Source organism: Dermacentor andersoni, chromosome 3 (genome assembly GCF_023375885.2).
Source record: "Dermacentor andersoni chromosome 3, qqDerAnde1_hic_scaffold, whole genome shotgun sequence".
In the NCBI taxonomy this organism is placed as follows: domain Eukaryota; kingdom Metazoa; phylum Arthropoda; class Arachnida; order Ixodida; family Ixodidae; genus Dermacentor; species Dermacentor andersoni.
In genome coordinates this window covers 192,665,109-192,681,274 of record NC_092816.1, presented here as the reverse complement: position 1 = coordinate 192,681,274, position 16,166 = coordinate 192,665,109, and the positions used below count along the sequence as shown (strand labels likewise).

The following is a 16,166-nucleotide window of genomic DNA, read 5'->3' as shown; positions in this document are numbered from 1 at the left end:
CATTTTCCAATCGAATACAAGTATTCTATGGTATTCAATATTTTCAAATATCCGCACACCCCTAATTTTTAGGCAACTCTGGCTGCTAGGGTTCTTCAAGTGTGCACCTAAATCCGAGTGCACAGGAATTGTTTATTTACATTTCCACCACAGATGATTATTCCATTACAATGACCACCACAGATGAAAATCACACCCATAGAAAAATGTCACAGTTGCAGGGACTGACAGGGAGTGCGCTTCACTAAACTACTTCCGTACCAACATTAAATGTCACAACTGCTTGCGCTGCTTGCACCCATATATGTCCTATCCCTGAAAGTGACTGAGGTGATGGCTTGGCAGTTAAGAAAAGTGTAAGTGCACTCACCTGTCCTGATAGATGCAGCCAAGAAATCCACCAAGGGTCTCAGCACGCTGGCGTCTCCAAGGTACGAGTAGCTGGAAGGCACTGCACAAGAACACAGCCATACGGGAGTGAGGAAAAATATGGCCCCTTCCCTACAATCGCTAAGACTGTCTCAAGTCACAGCACCGAGCTTGGGCTTTGCTCAATACACCAGCCATTTTCTGTCTGGCCATGTTACCAGTTTTCTGAAAGATGAAACTTCAAAACCGGATATGGAATGCCACCTGTTAAGCCAATAAGTTATAAGGATGCTGAAAAAATTGAGCATTTTGCGAATGGTAAAATTGTTATTCACCTGAAAGCAGAACAAAGGTACAAAGAGAACCCTTTGCTTGATGAAAAATTTCGCACCGTCTGGGAGTCCTCATGTTGTCTCAACCTACCATCTGCTCCCCTGCTAGAGCTCTGGAAAGAGTTCAACGATTGAACCAAAACAATTGTTTGCTTGACTGCAAGGCTTCCTTCTTGCAGAACCAGTCTTTTGTAGCTTCACGCTACTTCCAGTAGTTTCCTGTCTAACCAACTTTTAAATTTTCGTCTTAGGTGAGCAGAACAGAAGAAACCACATGGCACACTGTGGAAGACAGGTTTTGATTAATGCACTGCTTTCAGGCAATCCAAAGATTCTTGATGATCTTTGATGAACTGCGGTTCCTTTCACATATGCAGAGCTGCAAACCTTATAATTTGAAAATGACTACACCCAAAGGTCACAACATAGAAAATTTTTTTGTTATTCAATATGTTCGAAGACGACCACGGCCACATTTATTAGGAAGCACTAGCAGCGGAGCGGCCCATCGTACCCCTTGTCTTTTCCCATAGTGCTCGCTTGTTGACCCTGAAGTGACCAGGTCGGCCGCTTTTGAGAGAGGTGAAATGAAGCGAAATAAGTTGGCATGTGATGACACTGGCCTCTTGAGGTGAGAACGAGGAAGTTCGTGGTTGTGCACGTGCCCTCTGCGAGGATCAGCCATTGCTAAAGGCAGACAATATTTTTTGCCAATCTCTCGCTGGTGGACTATTTTAGCTTGTACTAGCTAGGTGACAATATGATCGTGTTCGGCGTTGTTTCTTTTGGCCCGGTATTTACCGTTCCGTTTGCCGTTACGTCGCCTTCTGTAAATCTTGTCAGCACCGTAAAAAACCAGCAGCCCTACAGCTGGCCGCCTTCAGCCCATCGAAATACCATCTTGGCCATTCTTTTGAGTTGGTCTTGATCTCCTTTGCCCTTTTCCTCTATCACTTAGTGGAAACAAGTGCATAGCAGTTGCCTATGGACTACACCACCCGGTACGCTATCACGCGGGCTTTCCCTACCAGTTATGCAACTGACGTCACTGACTTCCTTCTCGATGCAGTGATACTTTACCACGGCGCTCCCCGAGAACTCCTTACCGACTGAGGCCACTACTTTCTCTCACAGGTTGTCCAGGACATCTTTCACACCTGCGCTACAAAGTACAAGTTTACAATGGCGTATCACTCTTAGACCGACGGTCTCAAAGAGCTCAACAGAACTATTGAAGAAATTCTCGCTATGTACACCTCTCCACCAACCACTGTGACTGGGATGCCACTTTGCCGTTCGTCAGATTCGCCTACAATATGCCCCGCCATGATTCCGCTGGTTTCTCCCCATTTTTTTCTCTTGTATGGACGAGACCCTATACTACCGTTTGACATGATCTTCCCAGTCGTTCTCGACATGTCAGAATATGCCCGAGATGCCATATGTATAGAGCGACCGAGGCACATGAGATTGCACGCCTACGTCTGACCACTTGCCAAGAAAAGCAACGACGCATATATGATGCTTGTCCCAGTGATGCCCACTTTAACGTTGGTGACATCGTGCTTCTTTGGAAACCAGCACGGCGAGTTGGTCTTTGTGAGAAGCTGATCTCGCCATACTCAGGCCCATACTGTGTCTTGCGTCAAGTGACAGACGTGGCCTACGAGTTACAACCTCGTGATACCTGCACACCATGATCCTCCTCTGATATCGTTCCCATTGCTCGACTTAAGCGATATCACTCAAACTTACCAATCGCCGGGACAGCGCCTTCACCACCGAGGGTCACGCTACAAGGCACTGCAGTAGCGAACGATGATGAGAGGACTGACGAAGACGACGACTGCCAATAGTCATGCGCACAGGCTCCATCTTTTATGCCTGTCTTCTGTTCATGCCTGTTATGCCTGTCTTCTGTCCATACAAGCACAAGCGACTTAATCCGTTAGCAGAATTGTGCAGAATGAGGGCCAGAAAACAGAAAACCCAACTGTGAGGGCCGAGCGGGCTGAGTGAGCAATCTGGCAGCAGCGCTGGCAGCATCATGCTGACTATCATGCATAGGAAGGATGCTGCCATGCATGCGTTTCCTTTTCTTTTCTTTTTTTTTGGAGACTCGCGAAAGCTAATTGCCTCTGGTTGGCGATAAGATGAAGATTAGCGGAAATTTGTCGCACATTTTGCTTTTTTGATGGGCACATGGCCACGGTTTTGTTGAGTGTGCTCACCTACGCAGTTCGATTATACTATACACGGAAATATTAGTGTAAGAGCAGGAACATTTGACACTTGCGAAATATTCTCGTGAGCGTTATTTTCTAATCTAAGCCTTATGTGTGTAACAATGCATCAAATTTTTAATTCTTATACGTTTATTTCCTTTTTTTTATTGTTGTTATTCATGAATAAACAGTACATATATACCAACGCAAAATATTTTTTTCTCACTTTACGGTTGCCCTAGAAAAATTATGGTACATTTTTTTCGAAATAGGTCCCTCAGAAGATTTGGAATCTGCAATAAAAAAAATCGACCCTGGGCAGCCGCAAACGGCAAAAAAACTCGACCTTTAAAGGGTTAAAACACAGACTGATGTTGTTGAATGCAAACATGTACAATCAGCACCCCATATATAAGCTTAACCATTTGAGAATAGACGCTTTTTCCCCATGGCAAATGCGTTTTTTGGACTACCAATCATTCTGTCTTTCAGGCAATCCTTGTCATGTATAAATCGCCCTGTATTAGCGTGAATATTTATTTTATTTTCCTTGATTTCCCCTAATTAAGTCCTTGCGTTATAATTGTGACCGCCATGTAATCGAATTAATATGGTACATGTCTGAGCCCATTGCTCTTAAAACTATGACACAAAGGTTGCAACGTGGGCTTGTTGGTAATGCATCTTCAAGGGGAGTACGGTAGCGCGATTCAAAGACGGGACAAAAGAAGACACAAAGGGACACACACAGCGCTAACTTCCAACACCGTTTATTATCGAAAACCAGGTCGTACTTATACACTCAGACAACATGAGTCACAGCCACGTGAACAGATTAACAATCAGAGCGATACATTTTGTGATATGTTAAACCATGCGCAAAAATTTCAGTTCTTTTTCAGAGGGAGCCAATGATGGTTTGCTGATACACGACTCCCCTAGGGCATCAATCTGCTCGGCTTCTATTATAAGTCTAGTGAGTTCGAACTTACTTCTACCGGTAATGATTGTTGATTCCAAGAGAGGGGAGCACTTATGTTGCTTACAAAGAAGGGAGAGAAACCCATCTGATACAAGTTTGTCGACTTTATTTTTGTGTTCGCGCAATCTATCATTAATGCATCTGCCCGACTGTCCGACGTAATACTTCCCACACGATAAGGGTATACGATATATAATTGAAGTCTTACCTTCTCAAAACTTCTTCCTGTGTTTAACTTGGCAGCTAGGGGCACTTCCTTTCTTTTCTGGTCTTGTTTTCCTGCACAGGCTGATTAGTTTGTTGGGTGCTGAAAAAACCACATCAGTGTTACCTCGGCGGGCAATTTTCTTTAGGTTGTGCGACACCGGTGGATATAAGGTATCACTGTTGGTCTTTTTTTCTCTCGGTTACTATTTCCTTCCACTCGTTCAGCAGTCCCTGATTGCTGCACTTGCCTAAGTGATGTGAACTGGTACGACCTGGTTTTCGATAATAAACAGTGTTGGAAGTTAGCGCTGTGTGTGTCCCTTTGTGTCTTCTTTTGCCCAGTCTTTGAACCACGCTACCGTACTCCCCTTGAATATGACACAAAGTTTCAATCCGAGAGGTTACACCGTGCCCCCATTTCATTCTGTCTGCCTCTGCTTTTACTTCTGGTGCTTTGCTATGTACTTTGTATTGCTAGGTTGCATGTGCCATGACATATTGCTTGGCTGCTGCAAGAGCACGTCTTGTTCAGACTGACCGGACAAGGCGCTTCCGCTGTGATGTCCAGCGCTGAGCTGGCCCACAGCCCATGCAGCACAGCCGGCCAGGGCAACGTCCCGCGCTGAGGAGCGCGACAGGAGCCGCACCAGCTGCTCCTGCACCTGACGTCGCTCCGACTGGCGCTGGGACTCGTCCACTGCCTGCACCAAGAGCCAGAGTAAAGTATTTTGCAGTCATTCTGCCCTTTAGCACATGCTCCAGAATTTTAAGCAGCTTGCCATTCCTGTTGCAGTTCACAATATAGTGAGAGCTTACGCAAATTCTCAAGCCCCTGGTTTCCTCCACTTTAATGAGAAAGAGTTACAACCGCCCGATGCTGTACCAGTTAGGCCTTCTCTCAACAGCAATTGGTGCTTTGAGACGAGTGGCCTGTAAGCTATTTTTCACTTTGGTCAATTACATCCTATAGCAACAATTTGCTTAAGGGATCCTGAACAACTTTTTATCGAAGTTGAGAAAAGCATTTGATGTTAAACATAGGGGTGTGCAAATACCGATTAGTAGATTTCGAATCAAATATTGAATAAGAAAATAAAAGCCGAATATCGAATCGAATATTGAATATCAGAAAGGTTAACAGACACTTTCACGCTCCCAAATTTTGTGCAGGAAACACAGTTCTGCACATGCTCAGGACGCTAATCAAATTACTTGACAAGAATCTTGCTAGCCATCAATAACTAAGGTACCTATGAATCAAGATGCATAGTATTCTGTACTGTTATAAAGGGAGCACCAAATTAGTATGCTGCCACTGATAACTCAGTTCGTATACAAAGGTCTGGAAAATACTTTTAATCGATAGAATGTCTGTCAAAAAGAATTGAGTGCTTTTTTTCCCTCTGAAGCTGAAGAAATAGCGAAGTTATCCTAAATACCAATGGGGTTTTCAGTTTAACAGTGGGCCACATACTGTGCTTCATGGCAATCTTCTATTGCTTAGAAAGTTTTGCTTTCCAGTTTTCTTCCATAAAAAGGGGGGGAGAGTTTTTCTACCCTGATGTCAGGTGGTTTCTGTGAGTTATCGTCAGCCCGTTCAGGCCAACTTGCATGACAGACAAAAGCGAGGGACTCACATCACAGCAATCGGCACCGCTCCGTGCAGTCATCGGCACCCCACCGGTCGACTGCGTTCGATGCCGACGGTAAAGAGTTTTCAAACCGGGAGGCCCACGGCAAGTTCATGCGAAGTCCCCTCTTTTTCTTTTTCGCCCACATCAATCTTCCGTTTGTGTAAATGCATCTACAGCAGGGAGCCAGTGTGCTCTCACATGATATTTTCGAGCGTGCCATGTAAATACAAAGTCGTGTTTTTTATTGAAAGAATTCGCGGCTGTCAGCAATGGCATGGACTCCACGTTTGTGGTCCTCGCGATTGGCTTAGAAGCTTGGAAAGCACGATGTGTTACATAATGCCGGTTCCCGAAAGTCAGCTTCACCTCCATACACATGTGTTCTTTGGTGAAGCTTACGCAAAAGTATTGCAGTGAAGCATAACAAGCGTGTGAAGGGGCTATTGCCATGGCACACAGTATGTATTCCTTAATTATACACGCGTGCACCCGGAATTTCCTGTCACAGTACGAGCACCGATATGCCTAATACGTATACCGGCAGGCCTTCAGGGCATTTTCAAATGTGCCTGTGGTGGTTTGAGCTGTTAAGGGCAGTAAATGTCATGCATTTATTTCTTCCGACTGGCCGATTTTTCTGACGTTTTCGCAGCCCCTAGGTAGTTAGAAAAATCGGACGTGGACTGTGCAACTGAGCAAGAAGATGCTTCAAGTGGTCTGTGGGGCGAACGAGTGGCGGAAGGAGGACAAGAACAGAAAGGACCTAGCGCATTGAGGAATGAGCGGGAAAGGAAGCGTGCTGCCACCGTTTTGAAGGAGCTTGAGCTCAAAAATCAGTGCTGGCTGAGGCCAAGATGCAGGTGTCCCTCATCCAAACCAAAATAAAGTATTTAAAGCACTGAAACACAACACTGAGGCGTCGTGCGCAGACTGAGAGTATGTCAGGGCAGTTGAGGTTGACTTAGGAGTTGTTGAAAGAGAATCTCAATTGTGACAACGTTCGGGCCTCATACCTCTGAGCTTGCTATCAGTTGACAGAAATAGCTCATATTCGAAAATATTTTCTTCTGTATGCATCTCCTTTTTATTCGTATTTGAGAATGTCCGACTCGATTTTCAATTTTTTCGAAGACATTTTATTTGCTGTGCATTTTACTAACCCTTCCCTTCCATTCTCTTTTTGAATAACATAAACACTACTCTTTAGTATTCAAATTGGACTAAGTCATATTTCTTTAAATTTTACGTATGCTTACTAGAGAGTGACAGCATCGGGTGATATGGTTTCAGCCCGTCTTGACATAAAACATAGCTCTGCATTAGTCAGGGAATTTCGCAAAGGCACTCAGAGAAAACCTGAAAAACTCAGGGAATTTGGAAATGCCAACTTGGTAGACACCCTGACTGTGTCTTTTTGCCATGTCTGAGGGGTGGTTCAGGGCAACTTTAAAGAAAGCGAGAGGATGTGCATGCCCACTAGTTTCTACGAGACCGTGAATTCAAGAATGAAATGACCAATAGTGAACCTCATCACCGTCCATTGTATGCGCTGCATTGCATAGCAACAAGTTGCGTAAGAAAATGGGATCATGCCAGTTTCCCCCTATCCTTCTGGAACTATGGCAGCTAGGGCTCTGACAAATATAGGTGCAGAAAAAGATGAATAAACGGGCACAGGCGGGCACTGCGAAAGAAGAAAGAAAGAATCTCTATGTCTACTTTCTTTGCATCTCATTAGTTTCCTAGATCTTGGTGCCAGACACCTCCATGTGGACACGTTTCCTTCATCACATGTCCCAAGAAACCACCTACTCTGCTGTTTTGTATGACAGGTGGCGAGGACTGACAACACATCGTTCATGATCAGCCTGAATACCAGACCTCTATCTCAGGAGCTAATCGGATGGAAGACCAAGCGGTCAGCTTGACGAACAAAGAATATGAATATTCTACAGGAAGCCCGGTTGCTACTTACAGATCCTACCATGGAGAAGCCCAAGCTTTCAGTTGTTTTTGACCATCTATCTGCTTAGCTCTCAAAGCTTAACAATGCACTCAAAGAGCACATTGCCGACAATGAGCTCGAAGCAGAATATGTAACTGCTTCAGGGTATAATGATCAAACTATCAGTATGCTTGCCAAGATTCACTGCAAGATCACCACTATGGGACATGTGGACAGCACAGTGGAGACTGCGCCTCAGAAGTCAACCCCAAAAGTTCCTGATGTCCTGCCCAGAATTGGCCAAATCTTGATATGCCAACATTTGGAGGCGACATTCACAGATGGGCAGCCTTCTGGGAGCAGTTCGAGCAGACTGTTCATCTCAACGACGCTATATTGAGAGCAACTAAGTTTTTCTATTTACAGCACTACCTTGCGGGGCAAGCAGCAGCGGCCATTGGCAGTTTACAGACTTCTGAAACTTGTTATGCAGATGCCGTAGAGCTTCTCAAAGAATGATTTCGTGATCGTAAAAGGATAGAGCAGCACCACCTATCAGTGCTTTGTAATCTACCTCATGTAAAATCGGGAAGCAATGTAGGAGGCCTCAGGCAACTTTGTGATTCCATGCAACTACAGTTAAACCTCGCTATAACAAACTTCAATATAACGAAATCCTTGATATAACGAAGTATTTTACTTTTCATAACCTCTTGTCCATAGCGCACCAAGGGACTGTGTTCGTATTCGATTTCAATATAACAAAATTTCACTGCCACTGCAAAGAAATACTGGGACAATAAATTGAAATTTCCAGGGAGGGTGAGAAATGAAAGATTGTGGCTTCACGAGTGCCGCCTTCCCATGGGCGCAAGAAGGGGGAGGGGAACGAGGTTGCGTTAACGCGATCAAGCACGCGTGAGGGGGAGGGGTAAGTTTGCGCACATCTCGATTTCTGGCACGCGTCTCAGCCGTGGCAGCCCATGGCTGTAAGCACGGCGGAGCCAGCACTGGCAGCTGCAACATCGGAAGGGGAGTAAAAGCACTGCTCATGAGCACACATATTGTGTTAGAAAGCCCAGAACAGTGCAACCTATTGTCACAGTCGATGACCATATTGAGAAAAGTCGAGACAGCAGCACTGCTTCTGTACTGCAAAGCGCGTCATACAGCTGGAGAGAGTGGGCCTCTTCGATTATGCAGTCTCAGACTGTCTGCAAACCATCTGCTGTTTCCAGTGTATCTAGCCCTGATAGAACAGCATGTCACCGTCAGGTGATCCAGCTGTCGGGTACTGTCCGAGGCTTCGTTTGAAAGCATTGTGACTGGAAGTCACTCTCCTAGCTGCAGTCGTAGATAGCCCCCTTCCAAGCGAATTCATTAGTGTGGCCTCCAAAATGCTGCCGTCTCAGAGGCCATGTCGCCAACACAACCATAAAGTTTGCGTAGTGGAATCGCAGCCTGAACACATAGAACCTGTTCACAAAGCGCTTGCTCTTCGTGCCCATTAATTGCTGTATTTAAGCTAGCTCATTGCCTGCGAAATTTAAGTGGAATTCCCGCACAGACACAAGCAAAATCGCAGTTGTGCCACGTCGCTGTTCACACAAAAAGCATCTACCGATATCCTTGAAGCTCGTGAGATCATCTACTAAAGGCCCAACGCGTGTCTAGGATAGAGCACATGTACACCGTCTACTAATCCTGCACGGCAAACAGCAAATGCTCAAACTTGGCAACAAAAGGTATCAACATGTCAATGGCAATCAGTGAAGCTCAGATTGTATACGCAATGATGAAAGCAATGACGTAACAAAAACGACAGCAGAGTGCACAATATTTGCCATTTAGAACGCGCAAGGTACACAGAAGCACACAGCATCTTTCACAACATGGCGTCAAACGTCGTGCAGATCTTTTTAACACAGCCGTTGTCTGCTAGCTCCTTGCGCTTGTCCAAGCAAAAATCTGCTGACAGTTCTTGGAGTCCACGGAGAGTCTGCGACTTCTGGTCCATAAAAAACAAACGCGATTCTGGCAGCTCCTAGATTAGTGGGCGGAGCTTCCGAAGCTGTGGAACTGCTGTGAAATTTGGTGGTGAGTACATCCTCTCTTGCTTGCTAATTGTGGATAGAAATGTATAGTGGCTATAACGAACTAATGGTTATAACGAAGTAATTACTACCCCCTTTCAACTTCGTTATAACAAGCTTTTACTGTACATTGTGGTGCTGCCTTGGAAGAAAGATAAGAAACAGCTACTTGGAAGCAACCGTAAAACCATGCTCACACGTCTACAAAAACTGGAAAAGATGCTATTGATGAATAAAGGATTATTAGAGCGATACAACACAGTCATCTGGCAATACCTGTAGCTGGGACACACTGAAGCGGTACCTAAGAATGTTCCTATTGATTGGGCCAGCTATTATATGCCACATCAGAGGAATCGCGGACTATTTAGCTTCAGGTCATGTTAGACGCATTGTCAAGCACTCAAGGCTTCCCATCCCTCAACGACAGCCTGGATGAAGGGGTGAACCATAATCCAGAGTTGATACAAGTACTACTTTGTTTTCGGTGATTCGTGGTCGCCATCAACTCGTATATCAAGAAGGCATTCTTACAAATCAAGATACAGGAGATAGATTGAGATGCATTCTGGTTTCTCTGGTTTGATGCCATTCGCACCAGTCAAAATATTTACATTGCCGAATGACGGATATCCCGAGTACCATTTGGATTAGGATCAAGCCTTTCTTGCTCACGCTAACTATTCATCACCACTTAGACAACGCTTGTGAGGGCAAAGCACTTACTTCTATTTTGAAGAAGGCCTTTTAGGTAGACGATTTACTGGTGGGTGCAGAGACATTTGAAGAAAGTCTGAGCATCTATGAACGATCAAAGGTAGTTATGAGAGATGCAGGAATGAATCTCAGAAAATGGAAGGCCAATAACCAGCAAATACGGAACATTTCCGACAACCAGGAGGAGCAAGCGAAAGGTGCATCAAGGGAATCAACTGCAGTTTTGGGAATGCAATGGGATACAGAAACTGATTAGTTCGAATTTTCCTCCAAATCTGTAGCCCTACATTTAGACTCAGCTCAGCCCGACACATAATGCACACTACTCAAGGCTACTTCCCGAATTTTCGAACCTCTTGGTATTTTATCGCTTTTCCCCATCATTGCAAAGCTTTTTTTTTAATTCTTGAAGCCTTTTGACCCATCCTGAGATGACAAGTTACCAGAGGAGAACAAGACACCCTGGACACTATTGTGAACAGACTTAATCCAGCTTGGCTTTATTAAGATTCCCGACTGCATGAGAGAGGGGCTAGATGTAGTGGTCAAGAAGGCAGAGCTGCATATATTCGTTGATGCCAGTCTAAAAGCTTGAGGAGCATGTGCCGATTTGAGAGCAGTTGATGACGGCAGAAATTCAGCTACATCACTAATAGTAGTGGTAGTAGCACCTACTAAGACTTTTAACACTTCCAAAGCTCGAGCTTAGGGGGCGGTAGTAGGAGCAAGATTATTAAAATACACCTGCTGATTGTGGGATTCGACCTATTTTCCTCGCGTAATTTCAACAGAAATGCTTTGTTTAGTAAATGCTTTGTATTAATGTAGTTTCCAAGAATGCGGGAGACCCTATGTTGAGGTGCCCTGAACATTTTACAAGCTGAAGAAGAGGAATAGCCTTCAAAGTATTGATCATGCTTCATCCTCTGCTGTGGCACAACATCCCAGCACTCTGCCAGTACAGGCAAGGCACACACCTCAGTGCTGACCATCAGCTGGCTGTTGACCCCCAGCATCATGCAGAGTCCCCGCAGCGCTGCCAGCCGCCCCAGTGTAGGTTGATTCTGCAAGGGATGAACCAGGTTAGCCACACTGACAGGGCAAACACACTGCTGCATTAATGCTACATTAAATGAGCATAAAAGATCACTTAAAGGGACACTAAAGCAAAACAATAAATCAGTTTAGACTAATGAAGCATTGTTTGAGAACCCCGCAGGCAGTCATTTCAAAAAAATTGTTTCATTATTAGATGAGAAAATGAAGGTCCAAGTATCAGTATTTGGATTTCGCACCGAAACCTCAGCACCGGTATGTCAGCGTGACATCAGGGATTCAAAGTATGTTTTCGCATTTGGGCCGCGTTGGCTGAGTAAAGGTTCTCGAAACTTGCCATGTTGAATATTTGGTTCCTTTAGAACGCAATGCAGTCAATCTGTACCGCTATATATAATTAGCAGGCCCTAGAAGATGCCATCAAAATCCAAGATGTCACAGCCCCCAGGTGCGGGAACTTAAGTAGGCGTCGCCACCCGTATTTCGTTCTTGCGCTTTTTCTGGCTTACCAAACGTCTTATCGTTGTAAGAGTGGTGTTTTTGGTGTTGTAAAACGGTAATTTACTGATGCAGAAGAAATCTTTTTTCACTTTAGGGTCCCTTTAATGCTAACATAAACTTCTGCTGTTGCTGTTGCTACTGCTTCTACTGCTGCTGCTAACATAAACTCCTACTTTGTATTTTATTTCTTGTCTGCATACATAATTAGTGTTGCTGCAGACCCAGGTTGGAAAGAAAATAATTTGTTCCGCAGTAACAGTAGGCATGTGCAGCTGACCATTAAAGGGAAGCTGAAGGCTTTTCCAGAAAAAATTAGTGAAGAGCAGTATGTTGTGGTTTTCAACCCTCTGTATTCGAATATGGCATCGAAATTGAGCGAAAGAAAGCGCAAACATATTTTATTTCAACGAAAAGTGCAGCAGCAGACACGCCCAGCTCGCGTGCCTCGTTTCCGCCTGTGATTGGTCGGGCGCCTCGTGACGTCAACAATGGTGTTTGTCCGGACTGACTGCTGCCACTACACATGAAGCACGGTTCAAGATAGTTTAGTGCTGTTTTGCTGAGACGGTCGTGGAAAATTTCGAGAGTTTGCGTTTCTCTGAGGAGTTCGGCGTTAAGTCCAAACTCCACGACAGCGATTATGCGCACGACGGTGACGGGCGACGGCTTCGAGCGACAAAACAGCCCGTCGCTTGAACAGATTGCTCGGTGTTGTCGCTCGATCGCTCATTTATAGAAATCTAGAACTCGTCGCTCCTTGCGCGGAAGTGCTATGAGCGACTAGCCAATAGTGCGAAGCCAGAACTGGATGTACATAACTCAAATACTACTGTTTGTCGCACGGAACAAGCAAACTATTGAATTTTACACGTGCAAAAATAACAACCTAGTGCAAGACCTTCAGAAATATTTTATGCTCCTTTTTCAGTAAAATACATCAACTTAAAATGATAAAACATGTGTCATGCTAGTTTTGGCACGTATATTGCTGCCCTCATACCGGGACGTTGTCGCTCAAAACCTCAAAAACGTCGCTGGCGTGGAGTTCGACTTGCAGGCGACGAGTGAATGCGACAGCCATCGCCTAGCTTGTCGCGCTGTCGCGCGCAAGATCACTTGTAAGGGGTTTATACTTTACTCCCTACATGTACGAGCCAATTGCGAAGAGCCGGCCTCTCCAAGAAGCAAAAAATGCTGGCGCAAGCACTGCTTTCCACGCGAACGAAGGCGAAGTGTTAGCATCTCCTTGTGTTGGAAATGTTCTTTGGCGAGTATGTTTTTTGCTAAGCTGCATTCAGCGTTCCAGTGAGTATGTTTCCGGGCAAACAACTGTAGTGTTATGTTCCTGCATGCCTCCTTGTAAAACGTAAGCGGTGAAGCGATCTTCGGCATTTGTACGCTGCCCCAAAGCTGTCGGCAATCTACACAGACGGTTTAAACGCGGGAAAAGTTTACAGGCTGTTGTAGCACGTGTAGTATAGAACCTTCATCAGCGTGCCATCCGCACACTACTCGTAACCGGCGAATTCTGTCGGCTACGTGAGATGGTCGATTTCTCTATGTGTGCGAGAGAAGGAGGAGCGCAGCGTCCTGGCGTGAGCAGGCTTTCCAACACATGCAAACTTTACGCTTGCACTGCGTTATGGTAGCTGCATGCAGGCTGTTTCACAACACACGTGCGAATAGAAAATTCGCGGCGCTTGGCGATGAAACCTGCGTCAAGGGTGGGAGATAAACATGCACCTTCCGTTCAGTGTGCTAACACGAAGGAGAACCCAAAGCATGCAATATTGATAAACTCTTGTAGTAATCGTCACGGAAGTGGTTAGAGCACAACACTGTTGTTCTGGAGCTCTTGAAGTTGTTTCGCTTCACAGCAGCCTCTCACTTAGCTGAAAGCTTCTTGTCTTGCAGGAACTAATGGAACATCGAAACATCGTCGCGGCCGCTGGTGTTCGTGCAAGCGTAGGCTGCACAGAACGCCGGCATGATCGGCCTACAAGTTCAATTGATGCTGCGCACGTCAACTACCACTCTACATACACACAAAAAAAGGAATGTAGGGTCGAGCGAAGCATATTAGGACGGCACGCACGCAGAAATAAGCCCGGTCAGGCACGGTCGCGGAGACTGCGAAGGGACAGAACACCAGTGCTGACGTCACTACGCTGCGGTTTCCGGTCTCCGCTCGCATCGTCAGCGTCAGCAGCAGTGCGCGGCACTCAATGGGGGGCGGAGCTACAGCGCAATTTCAACCGACGATTGCGTCGCTCCTAAGTGAAAAATCCCCCCAAAAATTTTACCTGCATGGTTTATAAGGTTTCCGCATCCGTATATGAGCATCTTATTGAATTCGACAGACTCTTCAGCTTCCCTTTAAAGCATACTATATAAAGAAAAATGCAGACCCCACTATCAGCAGAACGTCAATCATGTTGCATAATGCTGAGGTTTTGTATCTTGATGGATGATTAATGGCCCACACTTTGTTACTTTTTTTTTTTCGCATTGCCTGGTGCATGCGTTTTGTTCTTGTATATATACAGTAGAACCTTGTTCATACGTTCTGGAAAAGAATGCAAGAAAAAGACGGACAGCCTATGATCTAAACTAACTGGGAAGATGTATGATCCCCAATGTGACTAAATGATTTGGCAGACTGAATTGTACTTGACATCTGGCTAGTGGGTGTCTACGACGCAAGGAAAAGGTGTACAAATTTAGCAGCATGAGACGCTGACATGCACATTCCTTGGGTGGGTGGGGCCTGAGCGGCCAGAAACACGATTCGTTGTTTTTTCAACTTTAGCAAGCTGTTCACACTCCTCGAATTCGGCCTGCATCAGCAGCTGGTGCAGGTGAAGCATTTTGGTGGGAAGTTTTGACACGCCCACTCAGCGAGAATTATTGCAGCACAAGGAGCCGACGTGAATCAAGTTTGTGGGGCCCTCATGTAGTTTAAAACAAGGATGGGAAACCGAAATGAAATCGGACTGATGGGCAAGGGTCGAATACAATGCCACGATGCTAGCAGAGCGAAACATGAGGCTCACTTCATGCTGCATGCAGCAGATAATGGCAGCACATTTGAGTTATCACTTATTAAAAGCATGCAGTATGCTTCCACTGGCACTACGCCACATGCACTGTGAAACAGACAGGTAAAGATGCTTATCGCATAGCTGTGAATGTTACATGCGATAACCCATAAGATTTGCTAGTACTGGAAGAGGAAATTAAACATGTGCCAGCATTTCCCTTGCGACACGAGTGGGCAAGTACTGCAGGGAAGCTACCATGGCAGGCACTTATCACTCTCGATCGCACATGCCTCGCCTCTTTACTGGTCCAAATGGGATCTAGTGGCCAGAAAACGTATCACACAATCGCAGTTTGCCAATATACTGAACGTTGGTGCCAAAAAAATGTTTTTTTGGAAATGCATTAATTGTTAAAGAAAGAAGCATAACTGTGTTGAGTCATTTCTTGCATTCTTGATCGCGAATGGTGGTGCTGGGAATACGTGCAAAAGGGATTATATCAATGAGGTTCTATTGTAAACAATGCTTTTGCTCAATAAAATTTCACTTGCGATCAGCGTCCGTGTTGCATCTTTCACTGTGCTTTGTCCTTTGTGCACTGTTCCTAGTCTTTTAAAAATGTACCTACATGTCCAGCTCTCAAGGCTCCTGTGGATTAGCTATATTTCCTATGTGCAGTCCATCAAAAATTCCATGGCCATGATAGCACTGGTTCTGATGGGTGTGGCTTGATGTCCCAAAACACATGGGGATGTGAAAGATCACACAGTGGAGGCCTCCTCATTAATTGCAGAGAGGGAAGCGACACTTGGTCTTTTGGAGTATGTAAAAAGCACAAACTAGAGCAAGGAAAACAGCGCTTGGAAGCAGTAACTCACTCCTCTGGTGTAAACATAAAGCTCAGCATGCAATTAATCAGAAAATAGGCTGTAAAGATTCATCATACCATGACAAAGACTTCATGGCACTATGATGTAAGTTTGGGTTTTTGTTTTTCCAACCCTCATTCATAATTAATTCTACACCTTAATAAGCAGGCAAACAATTAATCCTCCCTAAGCTTT

At 45.1% G+C, this 16,166-nt stretch overlaps 1 protein-coding gene across 4 annotated transcripts in view; it reads right to left on the bottom strand.

Moving 5' to 3' along the window:
• Positions 1-16,166, bottom strand: part of LOC126524404 (focadhesin) — a 392,101-nt gene that overhangs the window by 64,300 nt on the left and 311,635 nt on the right. For all 4 annotated transcript variants that reach the window (XM_050172727.3, XM_050172728.3, XM_055067287.2 and 1 more), the window contains 3 exons: positions 11,482-11,568; positions 4,654-4,816; positions 371-451 (listed from right to left, as the gene is read on the bottom strand). In XM_050172727.3, the coding sequence (XP_050028684.1) occupies positions 371-451; positions 4,654-4,816; positions 11,482-11,568 (331 nt within the window). The remainder of the gene's footprint in view (positions 1-370; positions 452-4,653; positions 4,817-11,481; positions 11,569-16,166) is intronic.